Source organism: Antechinus flavipes, chromosome 5 (genome assembly GCF_016432865.1).
Source record: "Antechinus flavipes isolate AdamAnt ecotype Samford, QLD, Australia chromosome 5, AdamAnt_v2, whole genome shotgun sequence".
NCBI classification, from domain to species: domain Eukaryota; kingdom Metazoa; phylum Chordata; class Mammalia; order Dasyuromorphia; family Dasyuridae; genus Antechinus; species Antechinus flavipes.
Window position 1 is genome coordinate 28,220,201 of NC_067402.1, and position 27,990 is coordinate 28,248,190.

General features: G+C 42.8%; 1 protein-coding gene across 8 annotated transcripts in view; it reads left to right on the top strand.

The window, feature by feature from the left end:
• Nucleotides 1-27,990, top strand: part of THRB (thyroid hormone receptor beta) — a 436,159-nt gene that overhangs the window by 393,052 nt on the left and 15,117 nt on the right. For all 8 annotated transcript variants that reach the window (XM_052001825.1, XM_052001827.1, XM_052001822.1 and 5 more), the window contains 4 exons: nt 3,339-3,439; nt 11,007-11,154; nt 16,081-16,286; nt 27,216-27,362. In XM_052001825.1, coding sequence (XP_051857785.1) covers nt 3,339-3,439; nt 11,007-11,154; nt 16,081-16,286; nt 27,216-27,362 — 602 coding nt within the window. The remainder of the gene's footprint in view (nt 1-3,338; nt 3,440-11,006; nt 11,155-16,080; nt 16,287-27,215; nt 27,363-27,990) is intronic.

A 27,990-nucleotide genomic window follows, 5' to 3' on the forward strand; every position in this document is an offset into this window, starting at 1 on the left:
AAACCATCTAAAATGTCAAATAATAGAGGAATGAAAATAAATGGTCCTATGTTAATAAATGCCATGTCTCAGCCATGATTCCTTCCTATGTGTTGACATAAATTAATAACTGTGTCCCTGAAGTTTTATTTGGATATGGAGTGGAAAGAAATCTCGGTTTGCAAGCAAAGGACCTGCATTCAAATTCTGGCTCTGTCCTTTGCTACCGTGTGACCCTGGACAACTTACATCCCCCTTTTTTAGGCCTCTGGAAAGATCCAGCATCTGCAACAGACCTGTAGGGGTCTATGGATAGATTAGGGAATCTGTGAACTTGAATGAAGAAAAAAATGACTTCTTAATAATTAATTTATATTTATGTATTATTTATTTATAATTGTTCTTATTTATCATTTAATTATAATTATGTATCACATATTTATCATGGGTTTCTTTTGTAATGCTTTGTGTTTTGTTTGTATTTAGCAACAAAAACAATGCAATTCATTTTGTTTTATGTATTTAAAAACATTATTCTAAGGAGTCCAGGGGCTTCACCAGACTGCCCAAAGTCTATAATGCAAAAAAAAATACAACAAAATAAATAGCCGCTGGGCTGGATGACCTGCAAGTGCAAGCTCAGAGTAGATGATGTCTGAATGTATACCCTACATCCTTGATGTGGGAATCTGGTCCCTGGAGGGAATCCACCCACGTTTTCTCCAGTTCTTGGTGTGTGGTGGTGGGATGCGGCCCATTCCCCTGCCACCAGGAGACAGCTAGCTCCAAGAGTCTGGAGAAGATGTCATGACCCAGACCAGGTTACGGCCAGGCTGTCCATCCAGAGAGAAACCGGGCCAAGAACAGGATGTTACAGTGTTCAAGGCTCAGCCTTGGGGAAGTGCTGCCAAGGAGTTAGACACGGGCCATGGCAACGCTCACAACAACAACAGCTTTAATGAACTTGGCGCGGGTTCCAGAGCCCCGACAGCCAGCAGGCTGGGTTGTCTGGGCCCGGGTTCTAGGCCCCCTGCTTGCACCTGCATGGATCCTCTGCCCTTGTGTTGGCCGGGGCCAGCGGGGGAAAGACGAGCTAACACAGTTCCCCCGTTGGGTACCTTGATGGATATTTTCTCTGGGTCTCCCTTGTCTTCCTCCCTCCCCGCAGCCATACAGGATTTCTGAGGAGCTGTTAGTTCTCTGGGCACAAAGTCCAGCTCATCTTGTTTTTTATTTTGCTTATTATCATGGAAAGGCTCCCAGAGTCTGATTCGGGATGAGGGCCTTCTGAATTATCGTGTTGTTGTTGTCTCACTCAATTAGAGCGTTCGCTCCACTAATTACCCACAAGACCGAGATACCCGAGGGACTCGGGGCCCAGTGGTTGTGTAAGCTGGGAACATAATGAATCGAACATGAAGAAAGGGCCCCAAAGGTTATTGGAGGGTTTATAGTCAAGATGGCAAAGCCCAAAGTGGAACACTGAGAATGAGAGGGAGTCCAGAGCTCGGCAGCCAATGATCTGACGCTACCCGTGGCTGAGACCAGACTCAGGGACTGTGTGAAGGTCTCCAGCTTTCGTCTGTATCCATGTAGGAGAAAGGCAGTGTGGCCAAGTGGAGAGAAACCCAGAAAGCCCTGAGCCGAGTCCTGCCTCGTCTGCATTCAGGCTTGGATACTATCTAGAATACTATGTACTCTAGATAACTCTCTTAAGACTTAAGAACTCAAAAGTTCTCCACATCAATTAAATCGCTGGCCTAGTCCCTGCCCCTGCATGGAGGGAGATGATTCTGCAGGCAATATTTTCTGTACCCTGTAGCTGATGTCTAACCCAAGTAATCCCAGCAAGGCAGAACCCTGGAACTGTGAACGGGAACATCTCCATCCCTAAAGGCTCTGACCACTGCAGGGAGGGGGGTCTGGACTTTCTACAGACAATAAAGCTCTCTGCTGTTCCAAGTTGATTTCATTTGACAATCTACAGGTGTCTATGTGGTCCAATTACCTGGATCTTTTTGAACCTACTTAAATCTTCCCTTTTAGAACCCTCCTCAAGGTGGTTGATGAGTTTGTCTGAATGTCTAAAAGTCCGATTATCTGTCTGTATGACCAGCTGCCTCCAGCCAATCAGTATCTCACAGCTCTTACCTGCCCCTAACACAACGCCTACCATAGCTTCCTTGCCACCCTCAGTTACCACCGACAGTTCTCTGGGACTGGCTCATTTTCCTGGATCCCCGGTGCCTGGCACAAGCAAGAAGCTTAATCATTGATTAAATGATGGGAGCAAAACAAAGACAGGTGAGAAGTGGACTATGTATGGTCAGGTTCAGTTTCCTGAGCCAGACGGAAGTAAGTGTTCTAACAGGTACCAGAATCTTTGTGATTTAATTTGGACTTTTTAAAGAAAGACTAAAAGTGTAGAATCACAGATTTGGAGTGGGAAGTGGAGTTCAACTCTCTTGTCTTCCAGAGAAGGAAACTGAGGTTTACTGAAAAGCTAAGTTAATTACCCAAGATCACACAGGCCTTAAGGGAAAGAGCTACGATTTGACATCAAGTCCAGGGCATGGTGCTGCCTGCTATATTCTATATCTCAGTTCCTCCCATTCATTCCCATGCTTTTTTTTTTTTTGGTGGGATGGGAGTTCTATTTCATATAATCACAAGGCTAAATATTTTCTTTATAGATAAATCTATTATTTCATTCAGTTTATATTTTCATTCAGTTATCTATATTTAAATTAGATTTACACATAAACCCATATAGAGAATTAATTTGAATTTTTTTATTGGACTGGAAGAATTTCTTTGACCTGGATTGAGCCTAGTTTTTACCACTAACTTATGTCATCCTGGACAAGCCTCCTCTATAAAAGAAGACATTTGGATTCGCTAATCTGGGTGGGATCCTATCCAGCCTGAAAATATTTCTACACCACCAAGCAGTGCTCGTTATCCCACAGAGAACCAAATTTGCTTTGACATCATCGACCAAGACCAGACCCTCAAAGAACCTGATGGGGAGAAAGGCAGTTTTATACAGTGGTAAAGGACCCCAAAGGTGACTCCCAGAATATAACAGGTTGTTAAGCAATCTCCCTCTTCTCCTTCTCCCTTTTTTCCCATAAGTGGTGATGACGACTGAGGTGATGATGTTTGTGTGTAAATACACCCGTGGGTTGACATTGATTTTGCTGGTTGTATGAAGATATGACTTTTGCCCTTGGTGAGGTCTCTTCGGGGAGTCCCGGCCTCCCAGCTCTGGCTCTGAGCAGTCCCTGAGGTGGAGTATCTTTGATGTTTAACTTGCCGTTCCCTTTTTTCATACTCCTTTTTTTTTTCCTCCTTCACAGGGTACATACCCAGTTACTTAGACAAGGACGAGCTTTGTGTAGTTTGTGGTGACAAAGCCACTGGGTATCACTACCGATGCATCACTTGTGAAGGCTGCAAGGTAAATAATCTGGCTGGAATGACTCTAGCAGTCCTTTTCTCGTGACAGAAAGCTCTGGTGCATGAACATCACAATCATAGAACTGCAGATTAGGCTTAGATTGCAACATCTGTTGCCCATAACCGTCCAGCTATCTGGTCTGTTATTCATTTTTAACAGCGTTGAATCGATTTTAAAAAACCAACGACAATGAAAAAGAAAATGGGATGGGATGTTGTCGGGATCTCACTTCTTCCGATCAGCATTATTGGAAGCGTTTGTTAAATCGCACAAACAAGCTTCTTGACTATGTTCTTTTTACCCTTATTTTTCATTCCCTGCTAACTTTTTATATAAGTTATTTCACTTTCCATTATCATAATACATCCCTAATTCTCATTTTGATTTCAGTAGCCCCTGTTCCCTCAGAGTCTAATTGAGACTCGAACTCCAGTTACCACATTTAACTCAATCCCTTGGGACATTTCTCGTAATCAAATCCATCCATTAATGTTCACTTACATCTCTCATTGTAACCAGAAGCAAACCAGTCTCATTAGGTTAAGAAAAGAAAGGTACCATCCAGTCAGACTAATGCAGAGAGACCAGGCCCAAAGCAGCTCACACCCATACACTTGACTTCTGGAGATACATTTTATCTAGGTACAGGGATAAGTCTCCTACTAAGAGAAGAAAATAGGTGGACCTCTGAGAGCTCCATTAGCGGGTCTCTCTAAGGCCACTTGTATTTCCATTATGATCTTTGATTATCCAAATAATCTATGTACACAGCAAATATTCAGTAGATAATTGCGCTCCTACAGATTCCTTTTTATGCTTTGAAGAAATAGAACAGTACTATGCCAAATTACTCAACTTAGCCAGAGTTGATGTACCTCCTCAAAGAAAATATAAACACTGTTAGATTTAAATGAAGTTTTTTTTTTTTCTGGAAAAAAACAACAATTCAAAGTTCATCTTACAAAATGAAAACTGAGATCGACATTTTACAAGTTGAAAAATGTTTGCAGATGAAAACAATCTTGCAGGTTAAGAAAAGAGGAAAATGTATGTATGTGTATTCTCATTCAATTTACAAAATTCACTCAGAAAGATTACCCTTGAGTATTGAAATGAATAATAAAACAGATCATCTCTGATCCATGTAACAACCTCCTTAGCCGTCTTAACAAAGGGCATTTTAAGAGGCTCTACTTGCTACCAGTGGCCAAGTAACCGGCACATGGAAGCTCTGCCAGGCTAAAGAGAGAAGTCAGTTTTCTAATGGAAGGTGTTTCATGGGAATGTCCCATTTTCTGTTATCTGAGCATTAAATTAAATAAAGTTACAGTAAATTAAATGGGTCTTCCAGGCAGCATATGAGAAACATAGGACGACACAGAGAGCATCAGTCGCCAAGACAACAAGAGTCTTTAATCTACTAAAATGTTATTTAAAATGTGGCTGCAATTAGACCTCATTTTTTCTAACTCATCTTGAATTTCTGATCATTTTACTAGGACTAGGCTAAAGGTTGCCTTTGGTCTGTTCATGGAAACACAATTTTTTGCAATTAATTTAAATGATTATAGTTCTCTGAAAATAATATAATTGGATTCCTCTAAATATCTCTATAATTGAGTGCACTATTTTAGACCAGGCCTTCCTTCTTATTAGTCTAGGTTTTATTCTAACTGAATTTGGACATTTGCATTCTCTGCCATATTGAAGTTACTCCTTGCCTCACCATGAAGTAGCTGGATTGGATTTGGACAAGAACCTAGGTTCAAATTTCTGATTATATTTCTATTTTATTAGATTATACAATCTATTATTGATTTTTCTAAACCAGTGAGAACAAAAGAAAAAGCAAATCAGCTGCTACAAAACAATCATGAGGCAAATCACTTAATCTACTAATCCATTGAATATTTTTTAGCATTTTGTCCTGGGCCAAAGACAAAAAATGACGTTCCTACCTTCAGAGAGTTTACATTCTTACCCTCTCTGGACTTGATTTTCTCTCCACCTACCCAATGATGAGATCTGGAGGGGAGGCAGGCGGGCTTCTTCCAAGTCTTTGATCCTAAGTTGAGAGCAAAAGGAGACACATAAAAAAGCAATCTTATTTGACAAGGTATTATTTCTACAGTCCCTCGATGATTTTTACAAAGCCCTTGTGCTTTCTGAAACAGATTTGGGCCCCATAGAATGGGGTCTAGTGTTCAGCACAGGAATATATACATATAGCAAAGTCCTGTGGTAAGGTCAGGAAAAGGGTGCCTTTTTCTTCCTCAGTTTAATAGCGTATGTCAGTTAGGACTCCTTAGGGGAGAAGAGGACAAGGGAAGAAGAGACTCTACCTGACCAATTCTCAAATGTTGATTCTTTTCCTAGACTGATTATGTCTTTAAAAAATTGAGGTGGAGGAAGAGAAAAATCAGAGAGGCCGAAATGGTTTAATGAAGTTTAAGAAGTCGGGGAAGGGGGTTCTTTACTAAATGACCCTTCTTCGAAATACTTAAAAAATGCTTTTCTCTTTGACAGTGTAAAAAAAATCGAAAATATTTCTCTGTTATAATATGCTTATGACTATTATTCTGCAAAACAGCGACAACAAAAGATCTTTTCCCTCAAAAAAAAAAAAAAAAACTTTTTTCACAAAAAAAAAAAAAGCTTAAAAATTCTGATTTTGCTGAGCCGGGCAGATGGAATCCAGTCAGCTCTGGCACAATCTGTGCTTCATCCAGACCTCTGAATCAGCCTCAGAGGGGAAGACAGTATCATCCAGGGGTCATGGTGGGGACCCCAGGGCCCTCTATTCTGAGATTGCAGCAGGCTGTGAGTGTAAGAGCTTTAAAGACAACAGGAATTTTTAAAAACAGCTTTCCGAGCTGGTGCTTTGCCATCCAAATCCCATCCAAAGGAGAAGGCGACCTTGAATTCTCAATCTCATTTACTTGTATACCCTCTCAGCTCACCAGGATCCTCAGAATCCTTTTTTTCTTCACTATTTCAATAATGTCTCTATTCATCCAATACCATTTTTTTTAAATGTATTATTCCTCCTCCCCCAACAGCTCTCCATAACCACAAGTAGGAACTTCAAGGATGCATTTGCAGACTTTTTTTTTCTAAATAAACGATTTAAAATGCCATCTAAAAAGAAAGGAGGCAGGGAGGTGACATAGAGAATAGAGCACCAACCCTGGAGTCAAATCTGGCCTCAGATACTTGGAATTAGCTGTGTGACCCTGAGCAAATCATTTTACCCTGATTGCCTTGCTCAAAAGGAACGTAAAAATAAGGTGTCCTCTATTCAAGTTTGAGTAATAATTTTGTGACAGATGACAGGGCTGGGAAGTGACATCCTTACATATGTTTTAGCACAGTGAACTCTCCACCCATCCCTACCCCAGTGTGTATGGTAGCAACACTATAACTTGGTAGCGATACATTGATACATTTTTAAGGACCATAATTCTGAAAAGGGGATATAATCCAGGGAAGGTCCCTCAGACTTCCAAAGGGAACCCACGTGGGGATGGAAGCTGGAAATTCTCAAAGGTGGAACTTTTTCCATTACCCAGGGGGGCTGTTTTTGGTCGGGCAATAAGAAGAAACCCTTCTAAATAGGTCCAAATTTCCTCCTTATGATGGCTCTGACCTTGCCGTACAGACTCCCCCCCAGCTTAGCCCAAGGTGCCCAAATCAATGTCAAAGAAAAAATGAGGAAGGGAACAGAGTCACTGACCATTCCTTGATTTACCAGCAATAGCAGGGGCAGCTTTTACACAGGCTAGGAGCCTCCAACCAGGCCTGAGCCACAGCACTTCCTCTAAAAAGGGGCTTCTCTGTGCCCCCTCCCCAAGAGCAGCCCCAGAAGCCCTTAAAATGACTTAAGACCACACCGAAAAGTCTGCCAGATCTTGGACTTATTTGGCTCATGTTCAGGGCTCTTTCCATTACACCAACACACAATTTGTCCATTTGGGAATCGATTCTGCCTCTATAGAAGGATAGGGCTGGAGAAGGTAATTTCCAGGACCCTTCCTGTTCTGAATCTGTAATTTTATGCTCTTAATCCTATCACAGCCATCTCCTCCATTCAACTATTGCTGGCTGGGAAATAGTACTGAAGTGGGGGAAGAGAGTCAAGGTTGTAGCAAAGAGAGTTCACTAGACGGCCCATTTTTTAGGCACAGATTCAGACCTGGGAGTTTGGTCAAGTGTGCCTTCAATGTACAGCCCAGAGCCGTAATGTAGCCGTTTTCCACCTGGGGCAAACAGCCCTCAAATCAATTTTACGATTCATGATGTGAAAAGAATATAAAGTAATTAAGACAAATTTAGTTGTGTAGAAGGAGAATTGGTTACGTTAGTGGCTTACTGATGGGGTCCATGATCTGATAGCTTTCTTAATCTAATTAATTTTTCTTGCTCATGAGGTACTATACTGTAATGTTCCATGCGGCCAAAGGAAATCCTTTTAAGTTCGAGGTTGAACTGTTTGTTTTTGAGGTCCTTTTCATCCCTGAGATTTTTCTTCCACCTTCTAAATCTCAGTTTCTTATTCAGTCATTTCAGGCACGTGTGACTCTTCAGGATTCTATTTTGGGGGGATTTCTTGGCAAAGGTACTGGAGTGTTTGCCATTTCCTTCTCCAGCTTATTTTACAGATGAGGAAACTGGGGCAAAAAGAGCTAAGGGACTTACCCAGGGTCATTTCCATAGCTATGTAAGTGTTTAAGACCAGATTTGAACTCTAGGCCTGGTACTCAATTCACCACCCTACCTCACTGCCCCCTAAATTTCAGTGTCACAGACCAAACCCCCTTTCCCAACGACCTAATCACAACTCTGGTACAATCTAACAGAGTGTCACTGTTGTGATCCTAACCGTACTTCCTGTACTGTTTTCGTAACTTTTGGCCCACATACGACTTCTCTGTATCCTGGGAAGGTACTGTGCCTGAATGCCAACAGCTGCTAAATTAATTGCAGTTTTGTAATACATCCACATCATTCATTTCAACGGATTTAAAATGAAAAGTACGTGTGTGTGACACACCAGGGGTGACAGCTTTCTTGTCACTGGGGGAACCTTGAGAAGATGTGAGATTTGAGAGACCTTCCTGTAGCCAAAATCTCAGAGTAAATTCAGAGCAAAATCAGAAGCTTTTTTCTATGTTTTCTTCTGCTAATTTTTCTCATTTAAAAATCACATCTTTAAGGCTATTGCTATGGAAAATATTCTTGTACGCATGTATATTGTGCACAAAAATGTGTGTGGAGATGTATGGAAATTGATAGCTAAAGAAATTAAAACCAAGATTGTCACATGTAACTAAAACAAGCTAATTAGGGCCTATTAGTGCATTTGGCTTCCACTGTTTTGTTGGCCAAAAAATATAAGGAAAATTGGAAATTTTATTAGAAACTCAGAAAGTTCTATTCTGGGACGTTTCCACAGAGAAGTGTGAAGATTTCCTTGTTCTAGGTAGTTATTGATCATATTTTGACTTTGAACTTGGCACTGATTGAAAATATGGCACCCCAGACTGTTAGGGGAGGTTCTGTGAGATTTGAGGATTTTCTACATAAATAGATGCAGTCCAGCAGACAGCCCAAAGCTAAGTAGCATCATTGAAAAAGTTTATGATGAGCAATGTGTCACACACACACACACACACACACACACACACACATTTCCTTTTGCTACAACCTTATTGCATCAGGGAATCAAGAAATGTGCTTGCTGGGGCAGCGAGGTGGTGCAGTGGATAGAGGACCTGAGTTCAAATGTGACCTCAGATACTTAACACTTCCTAGCTGTGTGACCCTGGGCAAGTCACTTAACCCCAATTGCCTCAGGGAAAAAAGTATCCTTGCTTTAGTAGATGGAGAAAATAAGTAATAAATAGAGGAAAAAATTCAACTTATTAAAGACCTTTGGGAGGAAGCTTAGAGCTTGTTGCCCTCAAGTGTCGGTATTTACAAAACATCAAAGCTGCTTTATGTCAGTCTTAAGAATAAGGAACAAGAGGCATTTTGGGCAGCAGGGAGGCCCTGGCTTTGGAGTCACAAGACCAAGTTGTAGACCCCATCCCCAAATTTGCTTCCTGTTGCCTATGTGCAGCACATTATCCCACTTCCTTGGACTTCATTTCCTCACCTGCAAAATATGGGGGTTTGACTAAATGACTTCTACTTCTAAATCTGTGCCTGGGTGACCTTTAAATTCCCTTCTAGCCTGAGATTTATGATCTACAAGTTGGATTCTGTGTATATGAACCCCACCCCAATAACAATGGCTAATATGTAGCACTTCAGAATTGACAAAGTATTTTATACGTGTAATTTTGTGTCATCCTCATAATAGCTTTGTGAGGAACCCATTTTACAGATGGAGGAAACTGAGTCTGAGAGAGGTTCATTGATTTGCCCAGGGCCCATAAATAAGTAGTAAAAACAAGATTCTTATTCAAGCCTTCCTGTCTCCAAATCCAATGGTCTCTCTGTTTTATTCCCATTTGCATTTGCTTTTAGATGCATCAATATTTTCCTTCATTTTTGATTCTCCTGTGTGAACCAGGGTACCATTTAAGCCAGTCTAAAGAAGCTAAACTTGGCCACAGAATCACAAGACCCTAAGAAATAAAACTCTGTTCATTTTCAGTGTCTAGGAGAAAAGGAAAACTCTGGATTCTCCTTTTGCCGATCTACTTATCACATTCCCCACAGAAGATCTGGATTCTCCCTTTGCCGATCCACTTATCCCATTCCCAAGTCCTTTCTCCCTGAATCAACTGTAAAATGTATTCATTCTTTTTTTTAATAATTATAATTTTTATTGACAGAACCCATGCCAGGGTAATTTTTTACAACATTCATTATCCCTTGCACTCACTTCTGTTCCGATTTTTCCCCTCCCCCAGATGGCAAGCAGTCCTATACATGTTAAATATGTCACAGTATAAAAATGTATTAATTCTGAGATCAATCAATGAGCACTTATTGAATGCCTACTCTATACCAGGCACTGTGCTAAGTACTAAGGATACAAAAAATGGCGAAAATCAGTCCCTGCACTCAAGAAGCTTGCAATTGAATGAGGAAAATGACATGAAACCAATTAGATACAAACAAAATGCCTATAAGATAAATTGGAGATATACAATAGAAGAAAGGCACTGAATTAAGGGGGATTGGGAGACCTATGCCATTTTCTCTACCCATATTTCAAACCTTCTTTAGAAAAAGTTGGTCTAATTTTTATGGAGAGAGAGAGAGAGAGAGAGAGAGAGAGAGAGAGAGAGAGATCTTAATCAGTAGGCATGTTAAAGCCCATTAAATTCATCTTATTATATAAATGTACAATCCATCCATTCGTCCTTTTGTTCAGCAACCATTTAATTGCTTCCTACAGGCCAGAACAAAAAATAAAAAGACCTGTCCTCAAGGTGTTTACATTCTGTTGAGGAAAATAATATAGTAAATGCAAATTATTTGGGGGAATTGGGTGATTTGTTGGTAGAAAATTGCGTGCTACTGAATTTTCTCACCCAGAAGTTTCTGTTTCCCCTAGGGTTTCTTTAGGAGAACCATTCAGAAAAATCTCCACCCATCCTACTCCTGTAAATATGAAGGAAAGTGTGTAATAGACAAAGTCACTCGGAACCAGTGCCAGGAATGTCGTTTCAAGAAATGCATCTATGTTGGCATGGCGACCGATTGTAAGTTCCTCTTTCTTTGACTTCTGAGTAAAAGTGGGTTGAGGGGGTCAGAATGTGAAGGTGTGTTGCAGCAAGAAAGCGAGGAAGCCTCCACACACTGTGGTAAATGGCAGTGGTGATGGAAGGCAGAGAAGAAACTACCTTTCTTTTCTCCAAATGGAGGGAATCACACTATTGAAGGACAGTCCTGAACTTCTTTTCCTTCCAGAGCCTGCAGAGCAATCCTGGAGGACAATATAGACTCAATGGAAGAGAAAACCTTTCCGGTCATTAAAGTCATTCCAATGTAGAAGGTTCCCTCTCCTTGGCAGTCTTCCACTGAAACTGGATGGCCCCTTGTTCAGAATGTCATCGAAAAGACTTTTGTTTATCTTTAGATTATTGGATGATAGATTTCAAAATGGAAGCTCCTCTCATCTAACTCCTTCATTTTAGATTAGAAAACTGAGTCTCAGAGAGATCCAACACCTTGCCCAAGGTTACCAGGTTGCAAGTGGCAGAGCCAGGATTTTAATCTCTTGTCTTTAGCCTACATGGCCATCAAGATTTCTTCCTATTGGGAGATTCTATCATTCTGAATCCTACAATTGTCCACTTTAACAGAGGCCCGAGGTGACTCAGTTATCTTAAAAATATTTCCAGAATTGATCCTTATCAAGGGATAGCAACTGGATGAGATGGCGGATAGAATAGAGATCACCTAGGTGTGTGATGCTGGGCAAATCGTTTAACTTCTGCCTCCGTTTCCTCAGCTCTAAAGCGAGGACAGTAATAGCACTGACCTTTCAGGTTTGTTGTGAGGATCAAATGAGATCATATCTGTAGTGGTTAGCACATCACTGCTACCACTGTATAATGGTATACATGTATAAATGATCAATCCTTCCTCCTTCCCTCTGAGCGTCAATCATTGCTACAAGCAATTAAACAGAAGACTTTTCTATTAATCTCATCCTGATGCCCTATTTACCCCCATGAAAGTTTTGCCCTTCCTGTGTGAAAAATCTCTCCACCTACAAAACAGCCCTTCTCTTGACCACAGGCGGGAGAGCATCAATAAGGTGTTTGTCTTAGAAGGGGGTAAGGAGAGGGGGTAGGGAGAAAAACCAGCAAAAGGCACCGTGTTCAGGAAAGTCTAAGGAATGTGAAGTGGAATATTGTGGCGGGTTGTTTGTGATATTTTTAGCCATAAAGACATTCTATACTGAAGGAGCCTTAATGTGCCATTTTCCGTGCCTCTAGGATTAACCATTGGAGGGCCACATCTCCCCTCACTGAACCAGATTTGACCCCAGACCCTTCCATCAGTGTGATAATGATAATCAGCTAGAAGGTCACCTAGGTGCCATCTAGTCCCATCCTGTCTTTTTTACAGAGGAGGAAACTAAGGCACAGAGGGATTTAAGCCCCTTGCCCAGTGGTACACAAGTAGTATGTAGAGTTAGAGGTGGATGTTAAGGACCAGGAGCTGATTTCCTCCAGAGGTGGAGAACCATGTTCATAGCAAAGTCAGGACACAGGCCATGATTCACAGCATCTAGATCAGAGCCTTAATCTGTGGTCTGGGTCTCTGGATAGATTTCAGGGAGTCTATGAACTTGGATGGGAAGAAAATTGCATCTTTATTTCCACTAACCACTAACTGAAAGTTAGCATTTCCTTTGATTAGAAGCGTAGCAATAAACTGTTCTTCCGAGAAGGAATTCATAAGCTTCTCCAGACTGCCACAATGGCCATGATTGAGACCGCTGATCGAGCCCGACGAAGGCCCTGCGTTTAGCTCCCCCTCAGAATTTCATACAGAGCCCATGCTCTTATGTGAGAATACAAGGAACTATAGAACTATTCCATTAGGGGAAAATGTTTGTAGATTTTTGTCTATATTTTTCCTTTCTACCAAAAATTAGAATCCTCCATGATGATTGTGCTAGATGCACTAGAATCAATCATTGGCAGCTGGAAGTTGACATTGAAGATGAAAATTGACATAGAAGACTTGCAAGGAAGTATGATGCATTGGAAATAGCACTAGATTGCCATCTGAAAACTTGGGTTCAGACAACAAGCATTTATTAAGTGCCAACTGTATGTCATTCCTGGGGCATAGCACAGTGGATAAAGCATTGGGCCTGATGTGAATTTAAATCCAACTAGCTGGGTGAGCAACCTGTTTGCCTCGGTTTCCTTATCTGTAGAATAAGCTGGAGAAGGAAATGGCAAACCACACCACTATTTTTCCCCAAGAAAACCCCAAATGGAGTCATGTAGAGTTAGATATGACTGAAAAGCAGCTGGACGTGTGTCGGGTCCTGTAAAAAGGGACTGGGGATAGAAAAAAAAAAAAGTCTTCACTTGATCAGCTCCTATTTATCCTAAATGTGTCTTTTTTGGACGTAGCTGTTTGCCTGTTGTTTCTGCTCCATTAGACTGTCGGCTCCCTGAAGGCAGGATCTACTGTCTGCCTTTGTTATTTCAGGGCTTGCTTAGCACAGAGCTTGGCACATAGTAAATACTTAATCAGTGTTTGTTGATGGATTGACTGACTCTTTTGAAAGAGACAAATATATTTATAAAATATCAATCAGTCAACTAGTAAGCATTTATTAAGCATCTTCTGGGTGCCAGGTACTGGGGATAAGTATCATCAAATACTCAAAGGAATCTGTGATATCTCATCAATCTGAAAGTTTCCTGCAATAGTCCAGGTCATAGTTTCCATGGCCACTGATCCTTTGCGACTCTTGCTGAAAATTTGTCATGGAGAGACCATCCATCGTGCTACAGAAGCCTTCTTTCTGTCTTCCATGGAAGGAGTCATTCTCACTTTCAAACCCTAACCCTACAGGTTATAAGGGAGCTAGAAATGTGAGAATATGTATTTTTTAATTCAAGGTATTGAGACAAAGGATTAATGGGGATTGGGAAAGGTTTCATATAGAAGGTGGCACTTAAATCAGGACTTGAAGGAAGAGAGGGATTCTTCCATGGCAGAAGGAAGGAAGAAGGTCATTCCCGGCATGAGAAAAATGACCTGAACAAAAGCCCAAAGCCCCGCAAAGATGTGCTTAAGTGCAGGAAGAAGGCCAGCTTAGCTAGACTACAGGAGTAATGGAATAAAGCTGAAAAGGTCAGCTGCGCTCAGGTCATCATCCATAACAAAAAGAAGTGGATCTTAGTTCCCTCTAAATTCCTTTCTAAACCCAACACTAAAATGATACCTTGAAAAACTTTCTTATATTGGACTATAGACGCTTCCAACATCCCTTCTAGTTCAAATCCTTTAATTCTGTCCACTAATTTATAATTTTGAGGCAAATTCTTATTTTAAAAAGCACGTTGCAAATTATTAGGACTCTACTGCTGGAGAGCTCCCTCCTAGAAGACAGAAGGGAAAAGGAGACCACATAGAGAAAGGGCTCACCTACAGGTCAGTTGCCAGGGTCCATCATTCTTGCTAATTTGATGCTAAATTCAGTTGTTTTTTACCTATAAAAGAAGCATGATGAAAGTACTTTGTACCATGCTGCTAAAACTACTTCTTCTGCAGGCAAAACCAACTGAATTTAGCAAGAAATTAGCTCTGCAATTGACTTCTAAATATTTTACTTTTATTTTAGCCCCTTGGAGTGGTCCTCTCCTTTCTATTACTCAGAATACACACATATTTAGGGGATATGTGTATACATACATATATATTTCTGTGAATGTATATATGTGTGTATGTATATATCATTTGCATATAGATATGTGGTAATAGCATATAACATAGAAATATATTCTTTATTTTACCTATAGAAGAAGCATAATAAGAGTACTTTATACCATAGTGCTAAAACTACTTCTTCTGCAGACAAAAACAACTGACTTTATTTAACAAGATATTAGCTCTGCAAATGACTTCTAAATAGTTTACTTCTATTTTAGCCCCTTGGAATGGTCCTCTACTCTCTGAGTTACTTTAGGGGATATGTGTGTACATATATATATATATTTATATAAATGTACATGTGTGTATGTATACCTCATTTGCATATAGATATGTGATAATAACATAACATAAATATATTTTTCATGTATAGTGTGTATAGTTCTGTGCACATACAAATTTATCACATACATATATGTTTTCCACACCTATACATATGTGTGTATATATATATTTACCCCATGTATATGTGCCATCACCAGTTGCATTTACAGCTTTCTAGCTATTGATATATTATACACATGGTGGTGAGATAAATAAAGATACACATATGGAAATAGTATATAATAAAAATACATTTTTTCTGGTTGTAGAATGTGTGTGGATGTTTATATATTTATCACACACATATATGTTCACTGCATGCATGTATATATGTCTGTATCTATATTTACTCCATTTATTCATACCACCAATATATGTATTTTTATACATAAGGGAGGGATGGAGAGAGAAAGAGAGGGAGAGAGACAGAAACAGAGAGAGGGAGGGAGGGAGGGAGAGAGGGAGAGAATGAGAACTATTTGGAGAGATTTACACGTGTGTGTGTATGTGTGTGTGTGGTGTCCAAACCTGGAATGTCGCCATTGTCAGAAACTCCCAGCCCCTTCTCGGTGACTTGAGGTCTTAGCCGCTGGGAGCACTCCCCAGGAAAGCTGACCCACTCACGTGAATCAGGGCTCACCATATTAAACAGTTATCTCTGGGGTTCTCCACCAAGCCTTAGAGCAACACCCATTAGCAATTTGCAGCAAGGGGCAGGAAAAAGAAAACTGCATGGGACGATTCCCAGACTCCCTTGGCATGTGACGGGCCCCCTGTGCTTGGGCATCCCTGGTTCGTTTCCCAGCTTCTGAAATGGAGAGCCTCAGTCCGGATGGTCTGTCGCGATTAGTCTCCCGTGGGTGTTCATGCGCCTTTCTCTGCTCTGCCCCTTCCAGTGGTATTGGATGACAGCAAACGATTGGCAAAAAGGAAGCTGATAGAAGAAAATCGTGAGAAGAGGCGCCGGGAGGAGCTGCAGAAAACCATCGGGCACAAGCCGGAGCCGACGGACGAGGAATGGGAGCTCATCAGAACGGTCACAGAAGCCCACGTGGCCACCAACGCGCAAGGCAGCCACTGGAAGCAGAAGAGGAAATTTCTGGTGAGACCCCGCGGGATGTGGTCTGTGTCCAGTTAGGGCCAGGCCGGGGACATCCGAGCCTGCTCGCGCTTTCCAGTCTGTTGGGGGGGTGGGGAGGGAGAGGGTCTGCCTTCAGCAACATGGTGATGTTTATGTCTAGCTCCCTCTGCCTATTTCCTCCCCCTTCTCCCCTTCTATGGTAGCCTTTCATTTATGCACTTGATTTTCATTCATTCAAAAAGCCTACTGTGAGTCCGGTTCTTGCCCAGGTGCCAGGGCTATGGCGAAACAAAGCACTCCTTCCCTCGAGTTTTTATCCCACTGGGAAGAAAACAAATATATGCTTAGATAAGTCAATATAATATACACAAATAAATAGAATCTTTTCAAATAAAAGGCTCCATCCATTAGGGAGATCAGAAGGTTTCTGAAAGATGGAAGGTGGCACTTTAGCTGAGGCTGGGAGAAAACTAGGGCTTCTATAAGGCACGGATGAATGTGGTTTGCTAGGCAGGGGGCACAGCCTTTGCAAAGTTACAGGAGAGGGAGATGAAATGTCACGATTGAGAGAGAACAAGTCAGCAGTTTGGCTGGAACATGGAATATGTGAAGGGGATATGTGAATTGTTCTGGAAAGAAGGGTTGTTCTATCACCCCTTTCTGAATCAAAACTTGATCTCAAAGAAAATTTTTAAAGGATCTTAACTTTGCTCAGTGAGAGGTGATCGTGGTCCAGTGGTTAGAGAGCCAACTTGGGAACCCAGAAAATCCTCAAAGACTGGAAATTGCCCAGCAGGTACCAGTCCCCTTTGGCAGAGGACGTTTTCTGATTCAAGAATCCATTACCAATGAAATTACGAGTCCCATCCTTATCCCTTGTGATCTCGTTCACACTAAAGTGTCCCTGATTAATAATCTCTTTGAATATTGCTGCTCAATTGAATATTGAGTATTGAATAAAATATTACATTTTATCCTTGAAAATAACAATTCCCATTTCTAGAGCACTTTGAGACATGGAGCAGGGCTTCCTATGAACAACCCCATGAGCTAGGGAATGAAAACATGATTATTCCTAATTTACAAGTGAGGAAACTGAGGCTAGGAGAGATTAAGTGTTATACCCTAAGTCACAAATCTAGTAAGATTCCAACAAGAATTTGAACTCTGGTCTCTCCTGATTCCATCCAGTGCCTTAAGTAATAGACTCAAAATGGCACATTAGCCAACAGGTAGGAAAGCTATTGAGAGGCAGCCTCAAGCTCTGAAATCCCAGCTCAGCCGTCTCTTTACCATTATCTTCCCAATATAAAATGTCTGATCGGACAATGGGCCCAATTAAATGGCTCCTCTGCATTGGTGGTATAATACAGTACAATGGGAAGGGGCGGGGGGGATTGGGGATTGGAGCTCTGAGTTCCTTGGAGAACTTGGAGAAAAACACAAAAGCCAGCAGTCCCGGCCTCAGGAGCTCTCGTCCTTAAGGAGGATTCAGCAAAAACACAGATGACTAGATAGTAAGTAGTCGCTCAGTCCTCATGATCCCATTTGGGGTTTTCTTGGCAAAGACACTGGAGGGGTTTGCCATTTCCTTCTCTGGTTCATTTTACAAGTGAGGAAACTGAGGCTAATGGACTTAAGTGATTTGTTCGTACAGGGTCACACAACAGGTAAGTGAATAGTACAGGATTTGGACTGACAGCTCCCCAACTCCAGATCCAGTACACTATCTACTGTGCCATCTGGCTGCCCAAATACAAAGTAGATAACAAGTAATTTCAACAACTGGGGGAAATCAGGGAATGTTTCTTGTAGGAGGTACCACCTGAGTGTTATCATAAAGAAAGGAAATATCTATCTATCTATCTATCACCTATCTATAATATCTATACTATTTAATATGTATATATTATAATATATAATGTAATATAATATATATAATATCTATAGTATATATAATATAATTTATGCTTATATATGTGTGTGTATATGTGCATAAATATTTATATGTGTATGTATATATGTGTGTATACATATCTATAATGAATATACATTCATTATATATGTATTATATACAAAATAATACTGCAGCACAGAACGTCTACAGACAGGCTGGTGTCCTCCAAATCAACGCTGTAATGGCTGCTAATATATCTGGGGCTTATCTTGGTACATGTAACTCAAGACATAAGCAATATATGGCAAAGAGGTCCCCAAAATGCTTTCTTCTGGCAACCTCATGTACACATTTGATCACTGGAACAAAACTTCCAGCGGGAAATACGAATGAAAAGATCTTGGAAGGGAGATATAGCCCGGCACGCCTTCATTTGGGACACAGAAAAATGAAATGAGATCAACTCCAACTTACTAATGATCAGCGTCCTGGAGCCAATGGCAGGACCGGCGTAGCCCTGGAACGCCTCCTCTGGAAGCCTGGAATCAGGTGGCTCTCTCGCCTTTTTCCCAGCTTTGTCCTGCCCCTATCCCAAATTACGCGTCATTTCCTTACCTCACAAGGTGAGTGGAGAAATTCTAATTCCCAGAAGTCTTTGCAGGCCCAGGCCATCCTTCCCCTCTCTAGAGAAGGTTTCACAGCCCTCTTAGAGAATCCACTAGCTGGAAGGAGCCTTAGAAAGATAGATGGCATCAGAAGTGGTCATCAGACCTTTGCCTGAAGGCCTCCGGGGAGAGGGAAACCCAACCTGCCAAGACTCCACCATTGTCTATCTCCAAGATTTAGCCAGTTTTTCCTTAAATTAAGCCTAAATTTGCCTCTGTATAATTTCTACCCACAATGTTCCCCTCAGTTCTCTGGGCACAAGCAGGGAAAAAAGGTTAATTCACACACACACACACACACACACACACACACACATACACGAGTTGTAGGCTTATTTTAATATGTGAATGTATATATATTCAAAAATACATATTTAAATATATGCATTTTATCTATTTTGGGATATATATCTGCTCAAGTATTTATTTAAACATAAATTTGAGTATATGAAGAGCGTATATGTGACTTTACACACAATTGTTTATATATATATATATGCTCAAAAATATATTAAACTCTATGCATACATTTATATCTATATTTCAGAATATATCTACTCAGGTGTATCTGTAAATATGTGAATTTGGGTGTATATATGCCTTTGCACACACACACACACACACACACATCCTTCCTATACTCAAATTCAGCCTTTTCAGCCCCCTCCTTATCACATTTCTCTTCTGCAGACTGAACAGCTCCAGGTCAGAGGCCTGCCCTCGCTGACCGCCCCATCTGGCCGGAAGGTACTGTCCTTCTGAAAATGGCCGGTCTGCCTGAAGGCCAAGCTGACTCAGCGGGGCTCCTGAGGAGGCCGGGGGTCACGGGCAGCATCTCGGTTATTATTCGTTGAGTTTTGTAGTTTAATTTCCTTTATTCTCAGTTTTGACAGGGCTGCCACCCATATGCTCCCGAGACTTGGGTCAGCATCTTCGGAGCCCTTTTTTCTGCCTCTTTGGTCTGGAGATCATTCTGTGATAGGGAAGAACCTCCCCCTGGACTGCTTAGCAGACCACCTTTAACCCACATAATTCACATAGTAGGCCATCATGATGATGAGGATGATGAAGATTGTGATAGCATTTATATGACACCTACTATGTGCCAAGCATTGAACTAAGCACTTTGTAAATATTATTTCATCTGATCCTTTAAACGACTCCAGGAGTCGGGTTCGTTATAATTCCCATTTCATAGTGGAGGAAACTGAGGCAAAGAGGATGAGGGAAACGGGGTTAAGTGACCTGCCCGGGATCATGGAGCTGGAAAATGTCTGAGACCGGATTTGGTCTCGGGTGTCCCTGGCTCTGACCCCTGGGCCGCCTCGCTGCCCCTCAGGGATGACGGGGGCTTGGATCTTCCCCCCAGTTTGTCTTCAGACTGCAGGTCGTCATTAGGCTGATAGTCAGTGGCGACTGCGGAGTCGTGGAGAGCGGGTCCCTGTTCCTCGCTCAGAGCCCCCGGGCGATAAGCCGGCCGGAACGTGGTGCCTGGGACGTGTGTCAGAGCGAAGGCGATTTTAGAACGCGCTCCATCTTTAACACTTCCCTCGGTGGGGCTGAAGGCATCCTCCGGAGCCAAAGCTGGTTGGGGAGCGGAGAAGGAGCCTCTTCCCTAGGGATCCGGGCTCGTGGCTTCCACTTCCCCGAACTAGGGCCACCCACTTACTCCTCTAAGCCTTGGTTTCCTGGTCTGTACAATGGGGGAGCCAGCCTGGACAATCTCTAGCGTCCCTTCGGGCTTGGGAGCGCTGCCATATGAGTCGCCTTGGGGGGGAAGGGGGGAGGGGGCGGCGGGCCGGGGCCTCTCGGGACCCCCTCCCCCGTGCCCCACCCCCCACCCGTGATTGGGGCTCACGCGCCTTCATTCACTCCCTGGCAGAAATAATGAACGCTGTTATCGGCCCCCTGAGAAGGAAGCCCAGAACACCCTCTGGGGACAGTTAAGCCCCAGGCTGGGCGAGCTTGCATATTTATGGCTGCCCGCGGGGATGAGTCAGGCGCGGGGATTACAAGGGGATGTAGGCTCTCCCTCCCCGCGGCCCCCAGCGCAGCCAACCGCTGAATGTGGTCCGCCGGGACGCCGCGGGACCTGGAGCTTACCGAGACTCAGGTGACTGCGTGGAAGCCGGGAACTGTGTCACTGAGCTCTCCTTTACATGGCAGCTGCAGGCGGGCTCAGTGTGTCACCAAAAGCATCCGGGAGAAACTTTAGTGTGCCGTGCGTTTAGCATACATATCTTTATGTAAAAAATGTAAGATACACACACACTCACACATTCACACTCACTCACACATACACACACCCACTCTCACTCACACTCACTCTCACACAGTCACACACTCACCCACACACACACTCACACTCACATACACACACTCACTCTCACACACATTCACACTCACTCTCACACAGTCACACACTCACCCACACACACACTCACTCACACATACACACACCACTCTCACTCACACTCACTCTCACACAGTCACACACTCACCCACACACACACTCACACTCACATACACACACTCACTCACACACATTCACACTCACTCTCACACAGTCACACACTCACCCACACACACACTCACTCACACATACACACACCCACTCTCACTCACACTCACTCTCACACAGTCACACACTCACCCATACACACACTCACACTCACATACACACACTCACTCTCACACACATTCACACTCACTCTCACACAGTCACACACTCACCCACACACACACTCACTCACACATACACACACCCACTCTCACTCACACTCACTCTCACACAGTCACACACTCACCCACACACACTCACACTCACATACACACACTCACTCTCACACACATTCACACTCACTCTCACACAGTCACACACTCACCCACACACACACTCACTCACACATACACACACCCACTCTCACTCACACTCACTCTCACACAGTCACACACTCACCCACACACACACTCACACTCACATACACACACTCACTCTCACACACATTCACACTCACTCTCACAGCTGGTTTTTTTACAGATAAACTGAGGCTGAGGTAACCGCTTTGCCAAGGGACCGTGGGTAGTAACTTTCAGAACGCCCAGACACCAGGCAGCTTTCTCAGTGGAGTTCTCTCGGCTCAAATACTCCTCTCACCAACGCAGAGCGGCAACTCCTCTGGGGCTTGTCAGGACAGAGCTCTCGTGGGGCCCTGAGAGGCTTGAAAGGCCGTGCCCACGGTTACACAGTCAGAAGTCAAAAGCGGGACCCAGGCTTCCTGACTCCAAGGCGGACTCTCCATCTGGAGGGACAATGTTATTGGATCGGGAGAAGGAAGAAGAAGAGGAAGAAAAAGAAAAGAAGGAGAAGGAGGGAGAGGAAAAGGAGGAGGAGGAGGAGAAAGAGGAAGAGGAGGAGGAGGAGGAGGACAAGAAGGAGAATAAGAAGGAAGAGGAGAAGGAAAAGAAAGAAGAAGATGATAATGACAATGATGATGCTGATAGTGATGGAAGTGTTCCTGCGCGCCACTGCCCAAGGACTTTAGTTCCAAGAGAAGTTAAGCAACAAACATTCATTAAGCACCTACTATGTGCCGGGCTCAGCCTAAGCCCTGGGGATACAGACAGGAGCAAAAAGCAGTCCTGCTGCCCTGGGGCAGTAATAGCAGCGAGCTCACAGGTGGGCTTTGTGACAGAGAGCCATCAATATACTAAGATCATGCATAAAAAAGGAAATTTCGCCCGTGCAGACTGCTCCCCCCGGTCAGTGGGCGTGAGAGGGTTACACCGTCAGGCCAGCCTGGCACGCTGCCTCTGCATACACACGGGGCCTAAACCATCACTCATGTATGTTCAGCTGCTACAGTACACGTGTGTGCACATGTTCATACACACGTGTGAGGTTCTTCCCCATGCATTCTGTGCGTCGCTTCTCTGTGAATCACATGTGCGGAGTGCCTCATGTGCACGTGTCCGTCCTGTAGAGAACACCCATGTCTCCTTCACACGTGTGTGTGTTGTGTGTCTCACTCAGGCACAGGTGAATTACCTGCAGGGGCCTGTTTCACGCGCTCCGTGGGCCGACATCATCCGTATCCCTTCTTCACATGCATCCTTGGGGGATCTGCAGGCTATGTGCATGTGTGTACGCGTGTCCTTTGTGTGTTGTGGGAGGTGTGTGTGTCACATGTGTTGTTTGTGAACCCAGGAGCTCTTTCCCTGTACCTGTATCTGCGCTGTGTGCATGTCCCATCTGTGTGGGTCACATACATTGTCATCACATGTGCTTGTATGTGCGTACATGGGCATGTCGGGGGGTATCAGCACGGACCCCGAGCTCTCAGAGACCTCAGATACTGGCTAATCCTCCCCCTTTATTGAGAGACACCGGACCTGTCCTGGGGCTGGTCTCAGACTCCCAGACAGCCCCGGGGGAGGAGGGGACAGCAGAGGGTTCTCAGCCCTCTCACGCTCAGGGTCCCCACACCCTGATCTCCCAGCCGAGGACTCCTGCTTCTGGGGGTTCTCTCCACTGCAGCTTCCCATATTAGAAATTAAAATTTCTTAATATTATCCTGAAAACAGTTTTGAGTTTATGGCCCCCTGAAAGGGTCTCGGGGATGCCCGGGGATCCCAGCTCACACTTGAAAGCTCCTTTTCCCAGTGATGTCATCTTACAGCACGTGTATTTATGTAGATCTTTATCATTTGCAAAGCACTTTACACAACCCCCATTTACATATCCACCCTGCAAAGTGCTACTGTTGTCCCATTAAACAGATGAGGAAACTAAGGCCGGACTCAAACTCATCTTCAGATGAGGAAACTAAGGCCGGACTCAAACTCATCTTCCTGACTTCCAAACTCAGACTCCATCCACTGCAAGAGCCAGCCTTCTGTGCCGAACTTGCTCCGAATAACTGAGCAGCCTCTTGCGCTTTCTGGATGACAAAGGGCCTCCTGGGTCCATCCCAATGCAGGTGGGGCTCCCCGGCCAGCATTTCTCCATCTCCCTTTAGCTCCTGCCTGTTTCGAAGCCAGTTCAGTCTCTCAATTTCCCATGTCCCGGACTATCGGGGTTCCTTTTCAGAATTTTCTTTATCTTAAGATTTTCGCCAATCTGCCTACGGCACGGTCTTGGATTTGGCGATATCTGCTCTTGAAGGTTTAAGTTTTCCTTGTTTGCTTTTTCTGTGCTTTGGGAGGAAGGTTAAACACGAGCCTCTGTTCCTCGGTGGATTTGGTTTGGTTTTTTAAAGGATTTATTGTGCCTAAAATTGTAAAAACATTTTTTCCTTTTTTCTATCAAAGATGAGGGAGGCGGGAGAAGGGTAGGAGTGGGTACTATTTCTCCAGCAACATGAACTCTCCTTCCACCCTAACACACGCTCACACACACACACACACACACACACACACACACACACTTACACACACACTCACACACAAACACACACACTCTTTCTCTCACCGCCCCCTCAGGTTATATATCTGGCAGTCCTAAGTCCCTTGACTATTCAGAATTTCAAAGGCCAGAACCATTAAAGTGGATGGGATAATACCCACCACACTGCTCTGGGTTCTAGAATCAGGACCAACTTAACTTGAAGATTTTCCTCTCCTTCCTACAAGCAATGGGGCTATAATGGAAAGAGCACTAAATTTGGAAGCCCCCATCCAACCTTGGCCATATCTTTCACTAGAATACAGCGAATATAAAATTATATATGATCTAATCCTCTCCCTTTAATTGAGACACACCAGAGAATTTTCATAGAATGTAAAATGGGAATAATAATATCAGCTTTATGAACCTCCTGATATTATTATTCCCATTTTACAGATGGGGAAATTGAGGCTCAGAAGTCACCCAGCTCCTACGTATCAAATCAAGCCCCGAACATTTATTCAGTGCTGACTATGTGCCAGGCAGTGTGCTGAGCACTCGTGAGGCAAAGAAAAAGCAAGAAAACTTTTTGTCCTGAATGAATAGATTATTCATTCTATGAATGATATGAAAATTGATAGCTAAAGAAATTAAAATCAAGATTGTCCCGTGTTAAGTAAAAACAAGCTAATTAGGGTCTATTAGTGCATTGGCTCCCACTGTTTTGTTGGTCAAAAAAAAAATAAATAAATAAGGAAATTGGAAATTTTATTGGGGAGGGAAAAAGGAAAAGTCCAAGAAAAGCACTTCAAATGTACTATTTCCAAAAATTGAAACTCCATTAGGACAGCCAGCAGATCACTAGTTTCTGTTTTAATTGCCACACTCCACCCCACCCCACCTTCAAAAAAATACATCATCATTGTTGGTATAAACTGGGGGGAGGGCAGAAACCTGCTTTTTTTTTTTTTTTTTTTGTCTTTAAAAAAAAACACACAACACAAAAAACTTCCCAGCGGGGACTGCCAGATAATACAAACAGGCAGACATTACCAGAATGTGTTATATAATATGCTAAAAATTCTCCCTTGAGGCTGTAACCACTAGTCTTGCCACACCCTCTGAAGGTTAGTTCGGCTACTGTTGACAGAGGCAGTTTGCCAGTGGGGGAGTGGGAAGAGAATAAGAAAATTATCTTTGTAACTCAAATATGGCTTGGGGAGGGGTGGGAAATAACAGGAAAAATTATATGAGTAAATACCTCATTGAACTTGTTTTGCTTTCTTGACTCGGACAACAGGGGGAGGGCGCAGTTAGTGGGAAGCAGTAGCGGCCCTCTGAAAGAACGGGAAGTTTTTTGTCTGGGTGCCCTCGTGAAGGCCCAACCCAAGGCCACCTCCTCCTTGAAGCCTTCCCGATCCCTTCCTGTGTTAGTCTTAACTTGTCCCTTTACCAATGCAACCCAAGACTTCTGTTCCTAGTACCTTTTTTTGGCTGAAGTAGGAAGGAAAGGAAAATTTCATGGAAAAGTGTTTTTTGACCAGAACTTAGAGGAAAGCATGGGATTTGGATAGGGTGGAACAGAGGAAAACATTCTTAAAAAGAGGAATAGTAATACATGGAGGAGAACCAGCCCATGGCCAAAGTGGGGGAAAGAGTAAGATTGACCTGAATAGGGGCCAGAATTTGTATGGGGGAAGAGTGAGAGAGAAGATTGGATAAATAAGCTAAGACCTCCTGATAGAAGACCTCAAATGCCATACTCAACCCCATAGATTTGAGCCAATCAATCATGGGAGCCAGTATTCCTTCAGTGGGGAAAACCCATGGCAAAAATAAATGTTGAGTAAATCATCTCCCAAAGACTAGGATTTCTAGGTTGTAAAATAGCCCTCTGTATTCAATTACCAAGGCAGCTCAATGTCTGGGTAGATAGAGCACTGGGCCAGGTGTCAGGAAGACATCTCCGAGTTCATATCTGTTTTCAGAGGCTTACTAACTGTGTGATTTTGAACAAGTCACTTAATCCTGTTTGCCTCAATTTCCTCATCTGTAAAATAATCTGGAGAAGGAAATGGCAAAACCACTCCTGTATCTGCCAAGAAAACCAAGGGTTGGACCCAACTAAAAAATGACTCCAGAACAAAAAAAAATTAATTATCTACATAATGGACCCTGAAACTTTCCCCCCAGTTCAAGCTTCTTTGGGCAATTAGATTTCCAAGACCTAGATCTGTTCCAGAGTTAGCCAGCTGCTAGGTCCAGACTCACAGCCCCAAGAGCTAGGTCAAAAGCACATCTGTCTCTACATGAGACAGAACAGTTCTCATACTCCTTGCTTCAAACCATAATTCAGTGTTCTTGAAGAACCTTAAAACACCTGGAAAATACCTGCGTCACCCTAGATAAACATGCAGCTTTTCTAGTGTTCCAACCCAAAAGCCATATCGTTGTTGCCTGTTCTTGGCACTCATGTTACCGTGAACATGAATAATTAATCAGGGTACACTTTATCCCTCGCCACAATGAGGAGAATCCTCCATCCTAATGACATCCTTTCTCTTCCCTCCCAGCCAAGAGAATATCCTCACATAGTGCCTTCTACACACAATAAGAGCTTAAGAATATTTGTGAAAAATTGAATTGAATTATACTGGGTTTAGGGAAAATCCAGTCTTTCTGACTTCCAAGGGTTTTTGCATATATTTCCTTCCTTTTCCCTCTCTTTCACTGTTCCCTCATCAGTAAATTAAAAACACTCACAAATCTACCCCGGGTCTGTATGTTTTTCGATCCGAATTCATAGCGTCCTGTTCCCACAACTTTGATTTGCATTTTTGACCAGAGAAAAGAGGCAATTTCTTTTTATTTTTCATGACAGATATGTATTCCGTACCAGGTGAAAAAAAAAAAATCCAGATTTCCTCCTTCCTGTGAGAGGGATCTTCAAGGGAGGGCGCTGCTTCTTCTCTACTTAAATCTCTCTGATTTAATATCCTCAGCCTGAAGACATTGGACAGGCACCAATAGTCAATGCCCCAGAAGGTGGAAAAGTGGACTTAGAAGCCTTCAGCCAGTTTACAAAAATCATCACACCAGCAATTACGAGAGTGGTGGATTTTGCCAAAAAGTTGCCTATGTTTTGCGAGGTAAGAAAATGAATTTGTTTGGACTTCATTCTCACTGGTTTTATATTTTCCTGGGTTCCTGCTCTGCAGAATGAATCTGTAGACTCTCTCAAGAATGGCTATTGTTTAAAATCTCACATGATTTGAGAGGAATTTAATCATTTGAAATCACCAGTGGAGACAAAATGGAAATTCGCTCATTAAAACGTCTCATTCTCCATCTTGGTACAGGTGTATGTAATTACCCTTCATCTGTACATCCAAGGAGACACGGTAAAGCCCAGATTGCTCTAAAATCAAAACTAAAAATGGTACCAGAGGCATATTTTAGTCCAGCCCTTTGTACCAGATGGATAGCCATCTACCCCTTTAAAAAAAATATTTAATCTGCAAAGAAGAGGGATGGATAATTTTCATCCAGCATCCCAGCAATCCTTAAGGTCCAACTGAGATCCTGCCCACTGTCTTTTTTTTTAATTTTTTAATAATTTTTTATTGATAGAATGCATGCCAGGGTAATTTTTTACAGCATTATCCCTTGCACTCACTTCTGTTCTGATTTTTCCCCTCCCTCCCTCCACCCCTTCCCCAAGATGGCAAGAGTCCTTTACATGTTGAATGGGTTGCAGTATATCCTAGATACAATATA